Source organism: Acipenser ruthenus, chromosome 22 (assembly GCF_902713425.1).
Source record: "Acipenser ruthenus chromosome 22, fAciRut3.2 maternal haplotype, whole genome shotgun sequence".
In the NCBI taxonomy this organism is placed as follows: Eukaryota; Metazoa; Chordata; class Actinopteri; order Acipenseriformes; family Acipenseridae; genus Acipenser; species Acipenser ruthenus.
The window spans coordinates 30,640,744-30,663,448 of NC_081210.1; the positions used below are offsets into that span (position 1 = coordinate 30,640,744).

The 22,705-nt window shown below is 40.4% G+C and overlaps 2 protein-coding genes and 1 pseudogene across 2 annotated transcripts; all 3 read left to right on the top strand.

Moving 5' to 3' along the window:
• The first annotated feature begins 12 nt into the window (after positions 1-12).
• LOC117413213 (heterogeneous nuclear ribonucleoprotein A0-like) lies at positions 13-6,203 on the top strand (annotated as a pseudogene).
• A 1,525-nt stretch (positions 6,204-7,728) lies between these two features.
• Positions 7,729-9,866, top strand: LOC117431483 (heterogeneous nuclear ribonucleoprotein A0-like). Its single transcript, XM_034052424.3, has one exon. The coding sequence runs from the start codon at positions 7,814-7,816 to the stop codon at positions 8,741-8,743; it is 930 nt and encodes a 309-aa protein (XP_033908315.2). The 5' UTR covers positions 7,729-7,813; the 3' UTR covers positions 8,744-9,866.
• Positions 9,867-17,602: 7,736 nt separating this feature from the next.
• Positions 17,603-20,532, top strand: LOC117962330 (heterogeneous nuclear ribonucleoprotein A0-like). The gene has a single exon (XM_034926881.2). It carries the CDS (start codon positions 17,690-17,692, stop codon positions 18,623-18,625), a length of 936 nt encoding a protein of 311 aa, XP_034782772.2. The 5' UTR covers positions 17,603-17,689; the 3' UTR covers positions 18,626-20,532.
• The last annotated feature ends 2,173 nt before the right edge of the window (positions 20,533-22,705 follow it).

The following is a 22,705-nucleotide window of genomic DNA, read 5'->3' on the forward strand; positions in this document are numbered from 1 at the left end:
AGGCGGCCATTTATAGAAAAGCAAAGAAAGTCTCAAATTCCACAGCGTTGCTTTCTTTAAGAACAACGAAGACAAACAGCAAAAAAGGAAAATGGAGAACCAGCTTTGTAAACTCTTTGTCGGCGGCTTGAACGTCCAGACCACAGATGACGGTCTTCGCCAGCATTTTGAGCAGTACGGGGAGCTGACCGACTGCGTTGTTGTCCAAAACCAGCAGCTCCAGCGCTCCCGTTGTTTCGGGTTTGTGACCTACTCGACTGCGGAGGAGGCTGATGCGGCAATGGCGGGCAGGCCTCACACTGTAGACGGCAACAACGTGGAGCTGAAGAGAGCCGTGGCCCGGGAGGACGCCGGCAAACCCGAGGCCCTCGCCAAGGTGAAGAAAATCTTCATCGGCGGCCTGAAAGAGGGCGTGGAGGACGAACACCTGGTAAACTACTTCTCCCAGTTCGGTACACTGGAGAAGGCCGAAGTGATCACCGACAAGCAGACGGGCAAGAAGCGCGGCTTCGGCTTTGTGTACTTTGAAGACAACGACTCTGCCGACAAGGCCGTGGTGCTCAAGTACCACACCATCAACGGGCACAAAGTGGAGGTGAAGAAGGCCCTCTCCAAGCAGGAGATGCAGGCCAGCGGCGGCAGGGGCAGAGGAGGGCGCGGAAGAGGACAGAGTAGCTACGGCGGTGGCAGGGGAGGTGGCGGTTACAACAGCTATGGCGGCGGCTACGGGGGCAATGATGGCGGTTATGGCGGTGGCTACGGGAGCGGTGGCGGCTATGGGAGCAGCGGCGGATACGGGGGCAGTGGCGGCTACGGAGGAGGATATGGAGACCAGATGGGCGGCTATGGCAACGGAAACGGCTACAATGACTTTGGCAGCAACTACGGCCAACAGTCCTCCGGTTACGGGGCGATGAAAGGGGGTAACTACTCCTCCGGCAGAAGCAGCGCACCTTATTCCAGAGGTGGCGGCGGCGGCGGCTACGCCAGGGGGGGCTATGGAGGCTCCTACTAAAGCGAGACCTGCGTCGCTCCCGCTGTGTGGCTACACAAAGAAGAGCGGCTCCATCACCTAGCCGGTAAGAAATTTTATGATCCTATTGGATTCCCCACAAACAGAACTCAGAACAGTACCACTGTACATTGAAATATCTGGCAGAGTTATGGACAATGAACCTCAGCCTTATCACTTAGAAAGGAGACCTCACAATTCCATGCTGGTTCAAAAAAGGTAATAAAATCCTTACCAGCAAAACGGACAGACTTCACTTTAATGGCCACGTCTAACTAACTGTTGCAGTACCTGTTTAAACAAGTTTAGATTGCACGTGTTTATTTTTTAACTTTGATTTTTTTTATTTGTTGTAAACGTCCCAGAGTCTGTGCCAAGTTTATCTGGATTAGGTGAAAGTATATGGTCATGTTCTATTCACTTTTTTATGATTCCATACTTCAAGCAAATAGCATGGAACCTGTTTGGTTAGGCTTTAACTTTTGTAGGTAGATATGCCTGTATATCTAGTTTTATTTTCTTTTTAAACAAACGTACTGTATTTTGATTTAAGCATAAGTTAGCGTTGTGGCTTTTCCCCCCCTCTAGTCCTAGGATTCGCTGGGTCAAATGCAGTGAACGTGAAAATGTAATCCTATAGTACCTTCCAGAGATGGGGGAGGGGTACATAAGGAGTCTTCAGAAATGCATTTAAGAATGACTTCAAATTCACCTCTTTATTACATACAGCTATGAATGCTTTAGAACTGGTAATGTATGGGAACGTGCTTTCACTTAACCTCTAAATGCTGCAACCTAAATAAATAAATAAATATATATAATTTGTTGATATGCAGGACTTTCCTTAACGTGCATTTGTCATTTCAAATATTCTAAAATAACATTGTTATTGCTATGAATAGGTTTTTTTTTTTTTTGTTTGTTTTCACGCGCTTAATACAGAAGCGCAATTCGCTAGATTTCATTGTGTGTTTAATTTCAGGACCTGTAGGAGCTCATCAAAGTACCGTAGCAAGCATGTTCACTGCAGTTGACCCGAAGCGTGTTCTAAATTTTCCAGCGGGGAATTTTTGGGAGAGGGCAATGGAGTAAAAGCAATTCTGAAATAGGAGCATGGAAACCATTCGGCTACAAGTGATATCCGGAGCAACTGGTATTTTGGAAGAAGAGGGTGGGAGCGAGGGAGTGTAGTCTTCAACTCGTATAGAAATAAAGCTGTGTTTTTGAGTGAGGCTTTGTTTTGAGGCATTGTATGTGGTTAAGTTTTTTTGCAGATAATCTTAACACCCCAGAGAATTCAAACGAGATGTTCTGGAGGAGTGGTCTCTTTAGAAGACAACATACGTTTATTGTCATGTTTTCCATTGTGTGATACACCTGGTGCACGTTTTAACCTCTTAGCATTGTTAAGTACTGGTGTACAATTGTATGTTTCTCTAAACCTTTTTCTTTTTTTTATTAAATAAAGCAAAAACAAACAGGTTATCTTACTTTTATGCTGTATTTAGTACCCATCACGACTTAAATCGACCCGCTTAAGAAACATAAGAGGTAAGGCCCCTATGATCCTTTACACATTTTATTTGCAGTAATTTCATTTTACATTGTGGTCTTCAGATGGTAGCTTTAATTCTGCTTTTCAAACATGAAGAGGGGGATCTCCCCCACCCACCCTGAAGACCATTAAGGAGACTTCAAGCCTCGTACCTCCCCCATCCTACCAGGGGCATAAATAACACATTAGTACCCAAACGTTTCTCTACAGTTTTATCAAAACAAGGCGAATGGCTTCCAACATTGAGTAGCACTACCAATCACATAGTATTTCAAAATAAATCAATAAAAAGGTTTCTATGACCGATTGACAGCAGGTTAAATATATATTTTTTTGTAACCTGTCTATACAGAGTTTAAAACTTTAATTTGCCAAACCAATCTGTGGTCAGGGCTTCAGGCTGGATCTCCATTGCCTAGATTCTGGAATGCCTGCAATTCAGCTCTTCAGTCTGAAGAGCTGATGTAACTATAGGTAAAGTGTAATATGGGTGCCTTTTATTTGTTTTTTATTTATATATAAATATTGTTTTAAACAATTCAAACTTATTTAGGAATACACATGATTATAAAGTTTTGGTTTACCCAAACCTTATACAATTTTTTTATTTTTATTTTAATCTTTTTATATCTTAATATGTTTATCATGCAGGTTTGGTCTCGGTCTCTCATTTTAGTTTTCACACTAGGAAAAATCTAACTTAATTAAAAATCGACCTGTGAAGTTGAAGCACCTTTTAAAACTCTTTACAACTTTGTGCCGTCTGTCCCATAGCTTAAACATGCATTCAAACCTGCAAATCCTGTTTAAAAATTGGGGTCTGGCTGCTTCCAACTTGCCCTGTAAGAATGGAGCAAGCTCCAGTAAAGACAGTTTAGCTACATAAACTTTATATACTTCCCACAACTATAATATCCCATCTCCTAGTTCTAAAACATGTCCTAAGTGTGTGTTTTCTTTTCTGTGGACTGGCTTGAACTGGTCACACAGCAATTGAATTGTGTGTTTTGTTTTTTTGGATGTTCAATATTTTAATCGGGTGTTCAGCTGGTGTCTATGTAGGCTTGAGTAAACTACATAGGATGCCTTCTCCTGGAAGAATGGTTGGCTTGTTCTAAGGGTTCTGATTATTTCTGATTCCTATATTCAGGTATTCATTTTGTAATCCTGGTACCTCACAAATAGCTGTAGACGTTTGTTTATACGGGGACCCTGTTCAGTACCCGGGTTCGACATTGTGATAGGACTCTGAAAAGTTTCTCATTAGGATCACAACCTGCAATACTAGGTATGTAAAATAAACTCTATCTATCTTCACATCCATGTTTATTTGCACCATGTTTGAGCCCCAGTTGGTTCTGTGCTGTAGTAACTTTCCCATTACTACCAGCTGTCAAAGATTATGGAAATGGGGACTGTTTATGGTTCCTCATACCCTACTTTTTATTCCAACCTGTAAACTATATAAGATCAATTTTGGTTGCCGCTGGCAATAATAATTTTAGTGTTTTTTTTTTAATGAATGTACTCTGTAGTACATGTATAGATAATTCATGGCATTAAAAACAATTGGAGCCTGAAAGTCAATTTGCCGTGGTAGCCAGTCGGTGCAAATTGCAGACTACTTCCTGTCGTGTTTGATAGTTGTTTGACGTGTGTGTTTATTTATTTGAACTGTTTTATTAGATTTATATTATTGCCATTATTTGTATAAGCAACATTTTGTAGCCTTTATTTTTCAGTATAGTTACTGAAACCACACAGAAGTGTTTGCAGGGGATGTAACCATATTGTGCAAGGATAAGCGAGCACAAGCAAGGTTTGTGACTTCTCACGCATTACTTTAACTTAGTTCGTCATCACGTTTGATTTCAATAAGGTATACTTTTATAATGAAGCTAACAAAATATTATCAATCAACTTGCTTCGGCATTTTACCCTGTGTGGGTCAAGTTGTTAAAATAAATGATTCTGGCTAATGTTTTATGTGCTGAGAAACGTTTTATTAATAAGCATGTTTTACTAAACATGTGCTGCCCATTTGAACTGTTAGTTTGGTGTCCTAAGATTTGTTGTTTTTGTCTCCTCCAGACAGCACCCAGTGATTGGATGCTAATCCCTGGAGAGATGCGCTCAGGCCCGGTCCAGAGCTGCTAGAGGAAAGACTGCACACACGGGATTCACTTGTTCAGGTAAGCAGACTCTCGTCAGACTGAATTATTAGTTTTATTTTTTGTGTTTCTATGCTTTTAAGAGTCTCATCACTATCGTTTCACAGCGCTACAGTATCCATAAAGTGTGTCGTGCATATTCATTAAATAAACCCGCAAATATTACACTGACCATAGGATGTTTTCATACTAAAACAGATATAGATTCAGGTCCTGATAACATTGGTTTAAAGTATATCTAATTACCCCCTTATCTAGTTATTAGACATTTAAAGGACTACTGGCTAATCTGTTGCATCATAAAATACAATAACCCATAGAAATGATTGTCTCAGAGTGGCTGGCAGGTGTGAGGTGTGTGTGGTTGTCTTGTCATGCCTACATAGCTCGGTATTTTCATGCACAAAGCCAGAGGTTAAAGCACTGCGCCTTCACAACACAACTGCATGCAGACCTTTTCAGATAACCCACCCAACACTGCCTTAAACATGAATGCTGTTCTATTTGCTTTTGTTTTGTGCCTGATTTCTTGGTGAAGGCAAGGGGTGACATTTTTGTATGTTACACTTGGGTGTCAGACTATTCTTTATCTAGTATTTATTTTCAAAATTTGTAGGCACCTTTTTTGTTTTGTACCACTAAAAAATTCTAGAATTTCAGCATGGAATGAAGCTAAAATAGTTACTATTGCAGCTGGTATGGTGACACAACGCCCACAAAATGGGTCAAGTTACACCATGCCTCTTAAAACAGCTGAGCGCAGCCAGTGTGTAGCAAAGAGCTAGGAGGCTTTTTAAGTATTTGTACATGTATTAATGCATGTTTTAGTTTGGCACGTGCTCTTGCTTACAAACCTTTTTATTTACAGCGTCTGCTGTTGGTCTCCACATCCCGTAACTCCCTGAAGTGTGCTGAGGCTGGTCTGCATGGGCCTGCAGTGCATCTTTACCCAGCATCTCTCAACACCGAGGAACTCAGTCCCTAAAGACTTGGCTCGGGTTCAGCACAGGAGTTCACATCATTGTTAAACTGACTGTACCAGCGGGTCCTGGATCATAACTGTGTTGTGTACAGCACTTTTGGGAAGCTCTTGTATCGCATTGTGAATTAAATAAAATCTATTTTCAAGTAGTTTTGAAATGTTTTTGTTGGCTGTTTCCAAAAGCTAAGAAACCAGTGTATAGTTTGCAATGACTTATTAAATTCAACATAAGAACAATTTAGCTATTTTCTTTGGGATAATGCTACAAAACAAGTACATTTGAATGAGTGTCGCCCCTGATCTGACATTATGAACTTTAAATTACCAACACTGTGAGCTGTTTTTTTTGGGGGGGATTTGCACAACTAAAAAATATAATTAAATTCTTGAAATATTGAGGCATTTTTATATATTCATCCCCCACAAACTGTGTGATGAAACTAGCAGCAAATGTACGTTTTTATTTGTACTATTATTATTATTATTTATTTCTTAGCAGACGCCCTTATCCAGGGCGACTTACAATCGCAAGCAAATACAAATACATTCAAGTGTTACAATATAAGTCATACAATAAGAACAAGAAATACAATAATTCTCAAGTGTGACAAACCACAATTCAATAATACAGCAGATAATGGTGAAAGTTACATCAGGATATGATTAAATAGTGATAGTTACAACCAGTGTTATTGTACAAATAACACTGGTTATATCAGACCTTGTGTGATTCATTTAAAAAACATTTACAGCCATCTGCCATACCTTGATACTGTTTTTCTGCATTTCAGTCGACGATTGGCTTCTTTGTGTTTGTCAGCAGGGGTACACCTTCACGCTTCTGGAGAGGTGATAAGTCTATGCACAGATATTTACTCCTTTGTGCCAGCTGAGGAAAACTGGAGAGGAATGGGGAGGCAGTTTGTGAGAGATCACAACTGTGAATGGCTTGCCCGTTGTGTTAATGTGCCCAATGACTTCCCAGAGTATCACCAGCCTGTGATTAAATCACTGAAATGCTCCAGGCAGTTCCAGCCACACACACAAGTTGTTTACATCCCTAGTAAATTTAAGTTGTACAAATAAAATGAAAAATATAATAAACCATTAGTCTGAATTATTGCAATCCAATTTAGCTATGGTAGCTGTAGGATAAACACCCCAGACATTGCCTCTGGGCTTCAGCATTTATGAAATATCAGTAATCATTCTGTAATCTTCATAAGGACTACACGAATATCGAACAAATACGTTGTGCTTTATGTGAACTTAAGAAATATACAGGTGTGTACAGTGGTACTTTTGCATGCAAATCTGACACCAATGCTATCTAGTGTATGCTTACACATAACTAATTGCGCTTTATATATGGTCAGTCATTTCAATACCATCTCCTTGCCTGAAACGCAGTTCGTTGTTTATTCCCTGTCTGTTACATCCAGTCCTGTGTTTAAAAGGGTTTACATTCCAAATCTACAAGTAACTCAGGTGGTTGAAATGCACATACGCAGCCAAACAAAAGCTAGCAATAGCATCAAGAGTGATGCACTGCATTTCAAAAGTTTCTTCCCGCCCTGTATAATATTGTGTTCAATACAAAACCCCCATACGCAATCTCTAACTCGTGAGTTTTTTTTATGAATTATATACGCTTTGGTTATGTATTAGTGTATTGTAAGCTGGGGTTTAAAAACGATATTTAAATGTACATGCCATCCCTTTTAACCACATGCGATTTTATTACTTTAAATAACGTACAGTCGAGGCAGATGGTGTCAAGAGTTTTAAAGGTTTTTTTGGTTTATCTTCGGAAAACTCAGGAGAACAATAGGCAAGAACATCTGCCCTAGTATGCTGAGGAGAGGGAGAGGGGGTGTGGGGTTGAATCAGCATGAATGAATTCAAAGGTTTCAGTGAAAGGTGAGAGCCAGTGAATCGGACTCGCCTCTGTGTTTGACGTATTACACTGACACGCCCCTCGTACTAACATTCATAAGAGGAAACGCGTTTTTCAAATTACATCATTGCCATCGTGACCGAGTGAGTCGTTCAAATAGCCTTGCTCAGAGAAAGACAAAGCAGACGCAACAGAAATGGAGAACCAACTTTGCAAGCTCTTTGTCGGCGGCCTGAACGTGGAGACCACAGATGACGGTCTTCGCCAGCATTTCGAGCAGTACGGCCAGCTAACCGACTGCGTTGTTGTCCAAAACCAGCAGCTCCAGCGCTCCCGTTGTTTCGGGTTTGTGACCTACTCGACTGCGGAGGAGGCTGATGCGGCAATGGCGGGCAGGCCTCACACTGTAGACGGCAACAACGTGGAGCTGAAGAGAGCCGTGGCCCGGGAGGACGCCGGCAAACCCGAGGCCCTCGCCAAGGTGAAGAAAATCTTCATCGGCGGCCTGAAAGAAGACGTGGAGGACGAACACCTAGCAAACTACTTCTCCCAGTTCGGTACACTGGAGAAGGCCGAAGTGATCACCGACAAGCAGACGGGCAAGAAGCGCGGCTTCGGCTTTGTGTACTTTGAAGACAACGACTCTGCCGACAAGGCCGTGGTGCTCAAGTACCACACCATCAACGGGCACAAAGTGGAGGTGAAGAAGGCCCTCTCCAAGCAGGAGATGCAGGCCAGCGGCGGCAGGGGAGGCCGAGGCAGAGGAGGGCGCGGAAGAGGACAAAATGGCTACGGCGGCGGCTATAACAACGGCGGTTATGGCGGCGGCTATGGGGGCAACGATGGCGGCTACGGCAACAGTGGTGGCTACGGGAGCGGTGGCGGCTATGGGAGCAGCGGCGGCTACGGGGGCAGTGGCGGCTACGGAGGAGGATACGGAGACCAGATGGGCGGCTATGGCAACGGAAACGGCTACAGTGACTTTGGCGGTAGTTATGGCGATCAGTCCTCCGGTTACGGGGCGATGAAAGGGGGTAACTACTCCTCCGGCAGAAGCAGCGCACCTTACTCCAGAGGTGGTAGCAGCGGCGGCTACGCCAGGGGGGGCTACGGTGGCTCTTACTAAGTAAAGCGAGTCCTGCGTAGCTCCCGCTGTGTGTGGCTACACAAAGAAGAGCGGCCTCGTCACCAAGCCGGTAAGATCTTCGGATCCTTTTGGATTCCACCAGACACAGAACTCAGAACTTCTTTTTTTTCTAATAAAATATCTGGCCTAATTTTATAGAGTAGTATTGACTGGGGCACTGGCACCTTTCCCCCCTCCAAGTTTTAACACGTGGGGAGATCCAGCCTAATTACTTCTTATAATGGCCACTAACTGTTGCAGTTACAAACCTGTAGGGTGTTCTTTTTTATTTTTTTGGTAACACCACGCGGTTGCCCGTCCATTTTTGAAGTGGCAATCCACCCTGGAATTTCAGGCGCCAAGATTGCATTCTCCCCTGAAAAATAAGGGGGTAGTGGGGGTGGTGCTGTCCTGAAATCTTTACAACTGTATTGGCATGTCTCCCGAATTATTTTTAATTTCTGTAATAAAGGTCCGGAAGTGGTTTTATGATTCTACACATTCAGAGGTTTAGTCATGTTTATCTTGTTTTACCTGCATGTTTTAGTTGGATGTATTTCGTGACTGGGTTATGTGTTTTTTTTTTTTTTAATAGGTAATACATTTTGGTAGCAGTTAGAGTTGTGCAAATTCAATACCCGAAGTTTGTACTATAATTCTAACTTGTGTAATAACTCAGGGTACCAAGTATAGTCTAAACCAAATGTAATGCCTGAAATATCTGATTTGTGGATTTTAAAACTGCCTCATGTCTTGCTATGCAGGGAAGAATTGCAGTACTACAGTTTCCTGTTGCTGCATTTCTTCATGGTTTTTTTTTTTTAAGTTATTTTTTTGAAAATCGAGAACCAACAATAAACACTGCAGTTGAAATGTTTTGCGTTGTATTAATTTTTTTCCGTACATGCAACACGAACTTTACTTAAACGTGACCGTATTTTGACTCTCCCAATGACTGCTTCGTTGTCTGACTTGTAATGTTTGTGGTAGGAAATTGATCTCAAATGTGACTCCCTGAAGGATTGGAAAAATTACTGTAAGGAACTGAAGTCTTCTGTAAACTTTGCTTAGTTTCCATTTCATTCTGATGTTTTGTAATAAAGGTTTTTTTAATCCTTGACAATCCGTGGTATTCTTTATTGAATTGAGGGGGTATTTCCATACTCCACGTGCTACGTGTGGGACCCATTTTGTGTGTTGTGCTGCTAATATAAAACACTAGGTGTCGCAGTGGAGGCCGAGTCTGGCACTGCTACGTGTAGCGGTTGCCTGGGGATACTGCACTGTCCTGCAACCCCCAACCCACCTGGTCAGTGAGCCTAGTTCAGTTTTTCATGGGTCCTAACCTTGAGGTTTGTATTTTAAAGTTCGGATTAGGGCATGCTCCATCTTATTTTGTCAATAAAAAGCAAACCTAATTCTAGTGTGTGTATAATATCATGCAAGATTTCTTGAAGGAATTTGCTTCCGCATTTAAAAAGGTAGTGTGAGAGTCCCCAGTTTGTCTTTCTAAAATGGTGAGGCTGTCTAATGTTGCAGGGTTCTAAATTGGCAACACAAAGAGCAAAGCCAAAATGGCCTTAAGCTGTCTGCATTTGTAGAGGGCAGCAAGACCACTAAACTTGTGTGAAGGCCAAAGTGACTGATGCTGTGTAATTTTGTTTAAGATTCATATACAAAGCTAATTATTGGCCAGAGAAAGAAACAGTTTAACTTGCATCACTATTTAGCAAATGCTGCTTTTGTATTGTCGGCCTATGGCTGTGGCCAAAAAAAATAAAACATTTCAGTGTTGACCATCTTTAAAAAAAAAAAAAAAAAAAACCCACCCATCTAAACATAATTTAGATATTTATTTAACGTAATCAGATACTACACAATTATATTGCAAAAGTTTAGCAGAAGTAGTAGAGTATTCAAGTTCACGTTTTTCCAATTGTCGGTTTTCCGTTAAGTACTGTGGGGGTGGGTGGGAAACCGCAAAGCGCTCTGTAGTTCAATATGTTAACGTAATATTCCACTTTTACAAAGCAAAATTAGTTTATTCTATAGAGGGATGCAAAGCTTTTGGCCACAGCTTAGATTGGAGCCTGTGCGCGCACAGCTCCCTGTGCTGAAGTCAGACATTAGCTTTTTTCGCTAATCTATGGGACCTTTTTTGTTAAATTTTAGTAGCATATATTCTACGCTGCTCAACATAAACTAAACTCAGAAATCTCGTTCCCAGGTGTAACTTACAAAATGCAGAGGTGCTGTGTTGCATTTATGGATAATGCTACCCATTTTAGGAAGCTTAAACCTGGGACATGTCATAATTTGCAAATACAGGTTCTGCAGTGTTCTTTCAATAAACCCTAACTCCTTTTAATAATGTGCGTGGAGCCCGTCTACAAGAGCTCCTGTCAGCCAACTCTCAGGAAACAGAATGCTGGCAGGGTAGGTGGAATTTTTTTTTTTTTTTTTTAATAATTTGGACAGGTGCAGCAAGGGCTGTGGAGCTGTACTGTGGGCTGAAGTTAACTAATATTTACTCTCTCTAGTTCTGCATTTTATTGTATATCTGAGCTCTGATATAAAATACATAATGAAAATAAAAATATCCAAGATGTATCGTCATGCTGCCTCATGGTAATTAAGCAACAATATCAATCTAGCAAAGGTTTTACAGATTCATTTTTTTCAGTTTAGGGGCAACTTTAAAAACCTGCCCTGTCTCGTGCATTATGGAGCCAGTTGGTATCTTTAGATTCACCTCAGTCCAGCAGGGTGGCGTTTAATTACGGTAGAGCTATGGGCAAACAAACATTCATGAAAACGGGACAACGAGCCCAAAGCTGTGTGAGATGCAGCCTTCGCGCAGTGGCTGGTTACAGCTTGTGACTGACAATCACAGGAAAGCAAGATACCGCGGTTGTAATACAGAATTTACTGCTGAGCTTACGACCCTGAAATACATAAATATATATACTGTATAATGTGTGTGTGTGTGTGTATACCCAGGGTTAGAAACTCCCGCTCGCCCGAGGCGAATTAAATCTGATAAGGACTAGTTGATATCTGTGTCTCGGTAGTCCTCTGGGTGAGTACTTAAAACAAATGTACACATACACTGTCACGTTTAATCTTGCGTTAAAAAGATGTAGGGAAGTCAATTTTCTAATGGGGTGTAGCAATGGTGAATTAGCATTCACAAATAATGCTTAGAAAACAATCACTCGGAACTGAAACCTCCCTTTGTCTCCCCTGCAATGCCAACCGCACTTAATGGCATTTTACGCTTGTGTTCTCCCTCTGCGCGGGATGCAAAGTTTATCGTTTGAATTTACTGAAACGCGTTGCATCTTTTGAAGTAAGTGTAAAGTCATAAAAAATAGCCACCTAACTAACAATTTCATCCCAAGGGCTACAGTGAAACATACTGTCTTTTAAATTGGGACTTTAGTGAAGACCACGTGAGTCATTAGTTATTGTAGATAGTAATTCATAGCCGAAGGTGCTTAATTGATAAAAACAAAAAAAATAATAATAATAATTACAACCTATTTTTAGGGACCCCAACTGTTGTTGTTGATTCCAACTTAGGCACTTCCCATAAGGATTAGCAAGTTTCAAAAGCTATTAGTCCTTTGGTCTAGTAGCACAATATTGTTAGTTTCTAACCCTGATACCTGAAAACATCATGTAAGTGATATTGTTCAAACAGGCTGCTGTGAACAGCTCAGCCATGCCCTGCCATCCACATGTGTGTATATATTTGTACAGACATGCGATGCATACCTACTGTAACTGGAATTAAGCAGGGCTGCCAGAAAGCAAAGGCAGAGCTCGGTTAACCGGTAACAGTGTCCATGTTAATGTTAGTCGTCTTCAAATCAATTGCGCCAGTGACAATGACCATGCTTACCGGTCATACAGCGTTCAGCGCTCAACATAAGCTGCATACTGGGTGTTTTAATATCTATTATGTGCATGCAGACTTGTTCAGTATATTCCATCTGTCGCATTGGAATTCAAAATGTTTGTTTTACAGCCATATTGTAGCATTATAGTTAAAATACAAGTCTGTAGGGCAGCAGTGTGGAGTAGTGGTTAGGGCTCTGGACTCTTGACCGGAGGGTTGTGGGTTCAATCCCCAGTGGGGGACACTGCTGTTGTACCCTTGAGCAAGGTACTTTACCTAGATTGCTCCAGTAATAACCCAACTGTATAAATAGGTAATTGTATGTAAAAATAATGTGATATGTTGTAACAATTGTAAGTCGCCCTGGATAAGGGCGTCTGCTAAGAAATAAATAATAAGTTAGCATTAAAGTGTGTACAGTGTTCACGACTTCAAGGTAATGTTGTATTGTACTCGCCCATTTACTGGATACATTTTACTGGCATATGTCTGAATTGGGGAGTAAATTACCCGAAATTGTCTGCACGCTGCATAAGTGTATATATATATCACAGCTTTACATAGAAAAAATACTTGGTGAGGACATTCTTTAGCACCAGTTATTATTGGGTGTGGGAGGCGTGCTCGGCACATAGCCCTGGCAACGGGGATAAAGTGATACAAAGTCATTGTAATAGTGATTGCAAATGCCAGGCTACTCGTCGCATTCAACAACTTTTCTTACCACCTACATTCAAGCTTTTCATGCTCTTGCAAACTGAACCACCCTTCTGCTGCTGAAGTCAGGCATCTGTCTCCCTCAAAAACTACATGCTGCCTCAAGGGTCTGTCCTGATCGCAATATTTTAAATAAAGAAAAACCACATTGATGGTACACTTGCTTTTTTAAGTACCAAATCAGAATACAGCAAAGATAATGTGCTGCTTGTAAACACTGCAGGGGGCTCCAACACTAACTACATTTAGCATTGTTGCATTGATCTGAAATCCACTATTTAAACACACAAAAGAAAATGATGTGCCATAGAGCTTCCACTTTTACAACTCTTCATAAACTGACTGCAGGAAAGAAAACTGCACTGTTAAAACTTGCACTCTTATTGATTGGGCCAAATTCATAAAAAAAAAACTGTTCAACATTTATTAGTAGAGTTGGTATTGAAATGAACTGTTCGAAGACACCACAAAACAAATTAGCAATGTACTAAATACATGTTAGGACCGATGAGTTTCATTCATTCATTCATTCATTTATTTATTTATTTATTTATTGAATGGCTAACTATTTAATAAATCCATAAACTCAACTGAAATGTAGATCTGAAATAATTAAAACAGCCCCCATCATGTTCTAAGGTTATGAAAATGAAATAAGCATACAGTGACCCGAAGTCTCTTTGGTGTCTATCTTTCTACACAAATGTGCCAGGAAGGGCTCTAATTAAATTGTTTAAATAATGATGGTCTTTGATCAGTTGAATAGACCCCTATGTTTGTTTGATTGTTTTTTTTTCAGCATGTGTTCACAGTTTCCCTATAATTGAATTTCACCTGACTGACTCTACAGTTTCCAAATGGGTGATTCAGAGTAGACATAATGTGACGTGACATTTCTCTCTTCCTGTGAGCTTGTGTATTTTACGTATTTGATTGAGACTTGCCGCTGGGTCTCTGAGGGTTTGTGTGATGGTCTGGCTGACACTACTTTGCTGTAACCAGGACTGCCTTCTCATCCTGTAGCTGTTGAAACACTGGACTCTCTTCACATAGCCTTAAACTCGCAACATATTTAAAGAATTATATTTCTGAAACTGTTCAGGACTATTGATGGTTTCATTAACAACAATAAAGAACGGTTTAATAAATATCAAACTTGATTTTATTCTGAAAAACAGACTTTGAAAAAGCATTCTTTAAACAACTAATTTGTGTTTCAATTAAGTGCATTCTGTGTGCTGCGGTTGCCAGTCAGGTACGTGGATTGTTTTTTTTTTTTTTCATTTCTGCTCTTACCAGAAAATCATTTTTTGTTTTGTTTTTTTAGGAACTTGACTCTACCACCCCCATGTCCCCTGAAGCTAGTCCCTATCATGTTATCCTGCTCAGAAATGAAACGAAATGTAATTCACCTATTGCACCCTTACTTCTTACTCCTGGGTTCAGCACAGCCTGTACGAAGTGCAGTGCCTTGTGTTGCTTCCTTCATTCTGAAACTCTTTATTGTCTCTCTTTGAGACTGTTCAAATAAAGTGGTTTGTTTTGTTTGAGGTTTGTCTAATTATTATTACTTTGTCTAATTATTATCGGTGTAGACGAGCCCTCAGCATTTCAGAAGAAAAAGCCAACAAGATGTCACAGAAAATCGAGGTTAGTTCACTTGCAAAGTTTATCCTTATTAATTTGCAAACGTTTTCATACACAGCATTTAATTGGAGGCATCACACATTACAGTTTGCAGCACCAGAAAATGTCCCTGTATGGTCTACAGTTTAAATAATGCTGGGTCTAAGGGGGTGGGGTTGTTTGGTTGTTTTATAGACAGCCCCATGTTTGTACTTTTTAGTATTTTGGCTTATTTCTGGTCATACAAAGTTTAAAACCCCCCTCAGTGTATACTGTGCCACATTTCTTGTTTTTTTTGGCACTATTCAATGAAACTGCCAGATTTCCAGTTATAAAGGTGTCAAAAAATGTCAGCCCTTTAATGTAAAAAACACATAGCCACTGCGCCTATGGAAAGTGGTCTTGAATGTCGCCATTCAACCAGGAAATAAAGTGTGTATTGTTGGATTGGATCCATGTCTTAGGGTCTGAGTTTGAAGCAAGTGCACCCTTATAAATTCTGCACAGTAATTTTGCAGTGGTTTTCGCATGGTTATACTCTCTATTCACTATAGTTGACCAAAGTTATGTTTTTTTTATATATATATATGCTTTACTACGTCTCTCTAGTTTTTACAATTCTTACATGTCATGCTTTCACCGTGCTTTATTACACTTTGCTTTTACTATGGGAAACTTTTATAAGGGCAGAGGCAAAGAGGTAAAGCAATGGTAAAGTACAGAACTAGCCAGGGTAATTTTATATTGTTGCATTTATTTTATTCCTCTCTGATGCCTTTGTTTATGACCTATGGTTAGCAAAGGCCTGGTGAGGCTACCAATCGAAGGGGTATCTAAGGAAAGATTAAATAACTCAAATGAAAAAAATAAAATGTGATTCATGGAGAAAAAAAAACACAAGTACTAGACAGTGGAAAATATGTTTTCTTTGTAAAGTTCTAAATAAAGTAGAGTGTCTTTTTTTATTTGAGAAAATATATAATTGTGTTGTTTCTGCATATACAATAACCTGATACTGTTTAATCTCAGATATGGTTTGAACTTTTAGTTCAATTGGGGGAGGGGAGACTAAAGGAGGCATTTCTGTGAAAGATCACACCTGTCAATGGCTCACTGCTGTTGTGTTAATGTACTAACGTAAAACCCAGTCTCTTCCCCGCACCTCCCCCTTGGTTCGTGCAACAGTTGTTAACAATGACAAAGCAAAATCTGAATCCTTGTGTGCCTGTGCTAAACTGCAGGGAACAACCCTGCGTAAAAGTGTAAATAACCTAGGTTATGGGACGTGTACGATCTACATTGTAATTCAAGAATAAAAGCTAAATATGAAATTGATGTAATAATAGTAAATTACACTGAAAACCAGACCCACTGCAACAGGTTATACCACTTGTGTTGCTTGATAAAAGATAGACACCCATGTCAGAAAACACTGACTATCCCACCGCTTTAAAACATGCAATAATATCTAGCTATGTCTGTCTGTCTACCTATCTATCCATCTATCTAGCTATCCATCTATATCTAGCTATCTATGTATGTCTGTCTGTCTATATCTATCTATCTCTCTATCTATATCTATCGAGCATTGCACCACTTTGATTTCAATTAGAATGTACAGACATCCAAAGACATGCCACAGCCCAACTAAATACGTTGAGGATGATTTATACTGGGCAAGAGCATGCATTAACAATGTAATAAAGAAAGCATATTGTCATAAACGTGTGTAAATTGAACCCCATAATGCAATGGCTGGTACACAAGACGGGGTTCAAAACTAGAAACGCCCTGTGTAACAAGAGGGTTTGACATGTTTACTTTTTATTATCTTAAAACTACTGTACTATGTTGCTTTTTTTAATTGTAAACACACCTTGCACTCCAGATTTTTGATGTGGAAAATCATAGAGCATATATATATATATATATATATATATATATATATATATATATATATATATATATTAATCTTTTAAATATTGAATTTTATAGTCTGACACAAAGATATATGACATTATATTATTACTGAATCAAATTTTTAATTATATATACCGGTATATAATGAGGAAGAAAAGTAAACTGATAAGTAATTAACTGTAATGTTTTGGCTTCTGCCTTCAGATAGCATGGTAGATGATAGCTAGGCAGATGATAGCTAGGCAGACTGATGCTGTTCTTTATGTTTGAAAGCTGCATAGTGACTTACAGAGGAATGTTCATATATAAAAGTGAGTTTCCAGTTTATCAATTAATTTTCTTCTTCATTATATATATTACATTATATTTTTCCATCCAGCTGAAGAAGGACTTGTAGTCTGAAACGTCCTGGTATAATTATTTTTTTTTAAATCAATTATTCACATTTATATGTACCTACATTAGCTTTTTCTTTTTGATTTTGTTCCTTTTGGTCGGTACAGTTTTCCTTTATATATATAGTAATAGTATTACATTTACAAGCTAAACTTGAGGCAGATGATGAGATGTAACCAAAGTGTATCTGGATGGGGGATCTTTGAACGCAATAGAGTACAACCAATGAATGTTTTGTAGAGATGGAGGGACTTTGTGACGCCATGAGAGAACCGCCCACTTCAACCATTTATAGGAGCAGCGCCAGCCTCGTTTTGGATTGCTCAGCAGTGCCAGCGCAGAGAAGGAGTTCGAGAACATTAGTCTTGTGATCCCAGAAAAACAAAATGGAGAACCAACTTTGCAAGCTCTTTGTCGGCGGCCTGAACGTCCAGACCACAGATGACGGTCTTCGCCAGCATTTTGAGCAGTACGGGGAGCTGACCGACTGCGTTGTTGTCCAAAACCAGCAGCTCCAGCGCTCCCGTTGTTTCGGGTTTGTGACCTACTCGACTGCGGAGGAGGCTGATGCGGCAATGGCGGGCAGGCCTCACACTGTAGACGGCAACAACGTGGAGTTGAAGAGAGCCGTGGCCCGGGAGGATGCCGGCAAACCCGAGGCCCTCGCCAAGGTGAAGAAAATCTTCATCGGAGGCTTGAAAGAAGACGTAGAGGACGAACACCTAGCAAACTACTTCTCCCAGTTCGGTACACTGGAGAAGGCCGAAGTGATCACCGACAAGGAGACGGGCAAGAAGCGCGGCTTCGGCTTTGTGTACTTTGAAGACAACGACTCTGCCGACAAGGCCGTGGTGCTCAAGTACCACACCATCAACGGGCACAAAGTGGAGGTGAAGAAGGCCCTCTCTAAGCAGGAGATGCAGGCCAGCGGCGGCAGGGGAGGCCGAGGCAGAGGAGGGCGCGGAGGCGGAAGAGGACAAAATGGCTACGGCGGTGGCAGGGGAGGTGGCGGTTACAACAGCTATGGCGGCGGCTACGGGGGCAATGATGGCGGTTATGGCGGTGGCTACGGGAGCGGTGGCGGCTATGGGAGCAGCGGCGGATACGGGGGCAGTGGTGGTTATGGAGGAGGATATGACCAGATGGGCGGCTATGGCAACGGAAACGGCTACAATGACTTTGGCAGCAACTACGGCCAACAGTCCTCCGGTTACGGGGCGATGAAAGGGGGTAACTACTCCTCCGGCAGAAGCAGCGCACCTTATTCCAGAGGTGGCGGCGGCGGCGGCTACGCCAGGGGGGGCTATGGAGGCTCCTACTAAAGCGAGACCTGCGTCGCTCCCGCTGTGTGGCTACACAAAGAAGAGCGGCTCCATCACCTAGCCAGAAGCAAAGCCCACGGTCCTGTATTGGATTCCCCACAAACAGAACTCGAATCACTTCTTTAAATGTCTCGCCGAATTCTGGAATGGGATTGACGGGCACACTGAACCCCCCGTCCTAGCCCTAAGAAAAAGGAGACCTCACAATCCCGGGCTGGTCCTAACAGGTAGGGAAACCTTGCCAGCAACCCGACTACTTAAAATGGCCACCAGTGTTTAGCAGCAGTACAACAAGCTACAAAGCTATAGAAGCAGATGTCGTCGCCTTTCCTAATTCGCTAGACCATTTCCCCATCCAGGGTTACTATCTGACTGCCCGGATTTTCTTATCTTTTTGTGGGGGGGCATTCATTTTGAGTATTGTAATCGTCCCAGACCATAATTAATTTTTTTTCATAATCCTATATCATTAAAAATAACTCATGTATGGAGATTGGATGTCTCGTTTGTTTAATTTTAGTAGTGCTTTTTCCTTTTCTAGTGTTTTTCTATTTTGTAGTTGAATTGGGATTTTTTTTTTGTATTTGTATTTAAGCATATTACGTGGTGGTTTTTCTAGGACCCCTTTCCCAGTACTTAATGCGTCAATTGCAGTGAACTTGAGAACGTTTTAGTCCTTAGCTGTGCACTAAATTCGGTTGCAGTTAGTACGGTAGTACCAGAAGAGATTTCTCGGGTTAATACTGTGCTTTATTAATTCTAAATGCAGGTAACGGATACCAGCTGTGCGAAAAGCGTTTTAAATTAGCTTTTAATGGCTTCAAAATTGATATAATATACTAAGGATTGCGTCTAGAAACTTGGGTTCACTGCCGTTGGGATTAAACTACGAAATGTGTAAAACCTTTCTCAGTGCTTAAACAATGTGATGATTTATTTCCTTTTAAAGCATGTATGTTTTGTTTTAAGTATTTGCTACAATAGTTGATTTTACACGGACAGTAGTTGGTGTATTCTTGTATCTGCGCACACCCGAGCTTCAAACAATTCGGAGGATTTGGCAAGACTATGGCGAGACTTATTCAAAGTTTCACAGATTTTAAAATCATTTAAACCATATGGACTCGAGGGATTCAATTGCAAGAGCTATTCATCTTCGTACACCTTTTAATGTCTCCTTGTATAATTCTTGGTACACAACCTCTTAATATTGTTAATAAGAAATACTGGTAAATTGTATGTCTTTTTTTTCACCCCCATTTCAGAAATAAACGTTTTATTCTTAAATCGACAAATAGAAAGGTTAACTTTATTTCAGCCTTAACATGTTTTCGGTTATGCATGCTTTGAGTTATGACATTTTAATTTAGTGGATATTGGAAACAAAGGTAGGTAAGATTTCTTTCACAGCGAAGGTACATCAGTGTGTTTCACACAAAGCTGTACATTCCATGACAAATACAGGTTTTGTACATTTGTTGACAGTTGTACAGGAAGTAACTTATTACAAATTGTGGTAAATTTAGAAATACAATATTAAACCAGTGACAAACGTTTTAAACACCGAGATGTTTTGTTTATCTGTAATTCATTTATTTACGTTTTGTATTTCTAAACTATTGTTGTTGGGTGAAATCCATCCAGTAATAACCAAGTAGATTTCTGGGCACAGGCACCTGCACCACCTTGGCTCCAAATCTCAAGTTGCAGTCTATGGATGCAAGGGGTTTTGAGCACTGATCATAAGTTCTGAAACGGTTTGTCTCTGAGGCTTGCAGTTACTGAGGAAGCTCATGTTCCTACATGCATAGGAGTCTTTCATGCATGCATACCGGCCCCCTAATCCACTGCATCTTTCTACAGTGAAACGTGTCCTAGTTAGTAGGTTTTCTTTATTTTTTTAAAAACTTAATCTAAAGCTGTTAAATACATTTCTGAAGCCTTTTTATATGGAATTAAGAGGGAAGGAATAAAAGCTGTATTTTGCATGATCAAAAGCTCCTTAAATTCCATTCTAGCACAAAGTATTGCCTTAAAACAATGTTTTGTTTGAATTCTGGAAAGAGGAAAGTGCTTTAGAAAATTAGCTAACCCCTCCCCACTTAAGAGTTGGAGAGAATTATGCCTGATCTTGCATGCTTTAAATGAATAAACAAACAAATATGCGTCACAGAATGTGTTTGTTTTTTTACATTCTTATGGTGGTTTTATTGTGCACTATGCTATATAATGTTTAACCAGAATATCTCTCATTTCTTTAGCTGATTTTTCCAGTGAAACTATTGGATGGCCAGGATAGACGGTTCCTTACTGTATATCTTATTAATCATCAAGTCTTTGTTTTGTGTTAAGCACGGTCTACAAAGCCTTGCTGTATCTTAACACCATTGTGTATCCAAGAGCGTCCCTAATGCAGCAAGTATTAAATAGTGAGTTCCATTGTGGCTATGCGCTCCAGGGGTGACTTGTTGCATGAGCACCACAGATTTTATACCAGGAGAACAGAGCACTAACATGCAAGGTTTGTGACTTTAGTTATATTTTACAATACAGTTCACAATTTAAATGGTGTGCCTATTATATATTTTATTACCGTTACTTGTAGAACGTGAGCATCTCACTGTACTCTAATTTGTTTCCTTTACTTCTAAACCAGTGGTCCCAGCATTGCTTCTGAAAAAATAGATTTAAATATTGAAAGTGGATAACCTATTAAAGCTGTTACCCTGTAATGCTCCCCTTTTCCTATCACTTCAGATATTTGTGTTGTTGCATCCATGTCTTTCAGTAGCGTCAGCTACAGTAATCCAATCATGACTTGGTCTGGCTTCATTCTTTGTTTTGTCCCCCCCCCTCCCCCCCACATCTCCAGATTGTACCCAGCAAAGTGGTTGGCCAAAATCTACATCAGTTCAGAGAAGAGGCGCTGCTTGTGGGGATCCTGAAGTGCCAGCATTGCTGAGGTAAAGGATCAGCTCTTAACTGTGGTCAGCGGAGTCTGTTATAAATGGATAATGTGTAGTTTGCATAAGATGAAAGCACCAAGGTGTGTTGTATGGCTAGTAAACAGTTGGCCTTGATCATTTGATACTGAAATTGACAAATCCTACTGTTATTAGTTGATTTAGCTCAATTATGTAATAAAAACAAATTAACCCTTTGCGGTCCATTTATTAATCGCGCGTCAGGCATGCCAGGTCTAATTAATTTTCACACGCGCAGTTAATTTTATACGCGCTGTTTAAATATTTTTCACAGTCAAACTGGTTTAAATGGCCCTGCATATCAACAAAGCACACACTAGGCATCTCCAGCCCCGCCCCACCCTTTTGTTTGCTATAGCGTTCAGCTATGTAAGAAATAATAATAATAATAATAGTCGTACATACCGATCGATCATCTCCAGATCACTCGTTTTATCACCAAACTCATCAATAATGCGATCCAAGTCATTATTTTATTACTATAACATCTGAAAAAAGCTCTGCAAATGTCCATGATAGCCAGCTTGTTTACTATGAATGCCCATTATCTGATACCTGATACCATGTATGACTATTAATGAAAAAGGCCTTTTTTTTTTTTTTTCCCCTGACTTGTCTCGGCTCCTGTCGCTACCACTCGGCAATTGAATGGTTTTCTCGGCTTTTTCCGGAGAAAAAACGACTAAACACCTGTTTATTGCGTTGCTATAATGATGTCGGACCCAGTCCGACAAAGGACCTGTGAGGAATAATTGCAATGTCGGACCCAGTCAGACAATGGACCGCAAAGGGTTAAACTTTTCCTGTCATGGGAACTAGTCTCAACCATTTCAAATGTTCCTGTAAATTTACTGTGTGGTTTTTTTTTTTTTGTTTTTTTTGTGTTTTTTTTAATATATGTATATATAAAAAAGCATGCCTATTTGCACTGGGTATTTATTAACTTTTTTTGGGGGGGCAGGGGGGAAGTAATTCAGTTGTGAGTCTTACACTGGTTGAGTTTTATTTCTCAGTAGTTCAGATCACTTAGAATGGTTGATGGTTCATGTACTTTTGATTTTTGGTTAGCAGTAGCCTTTTCATGGTACCTCTTGGC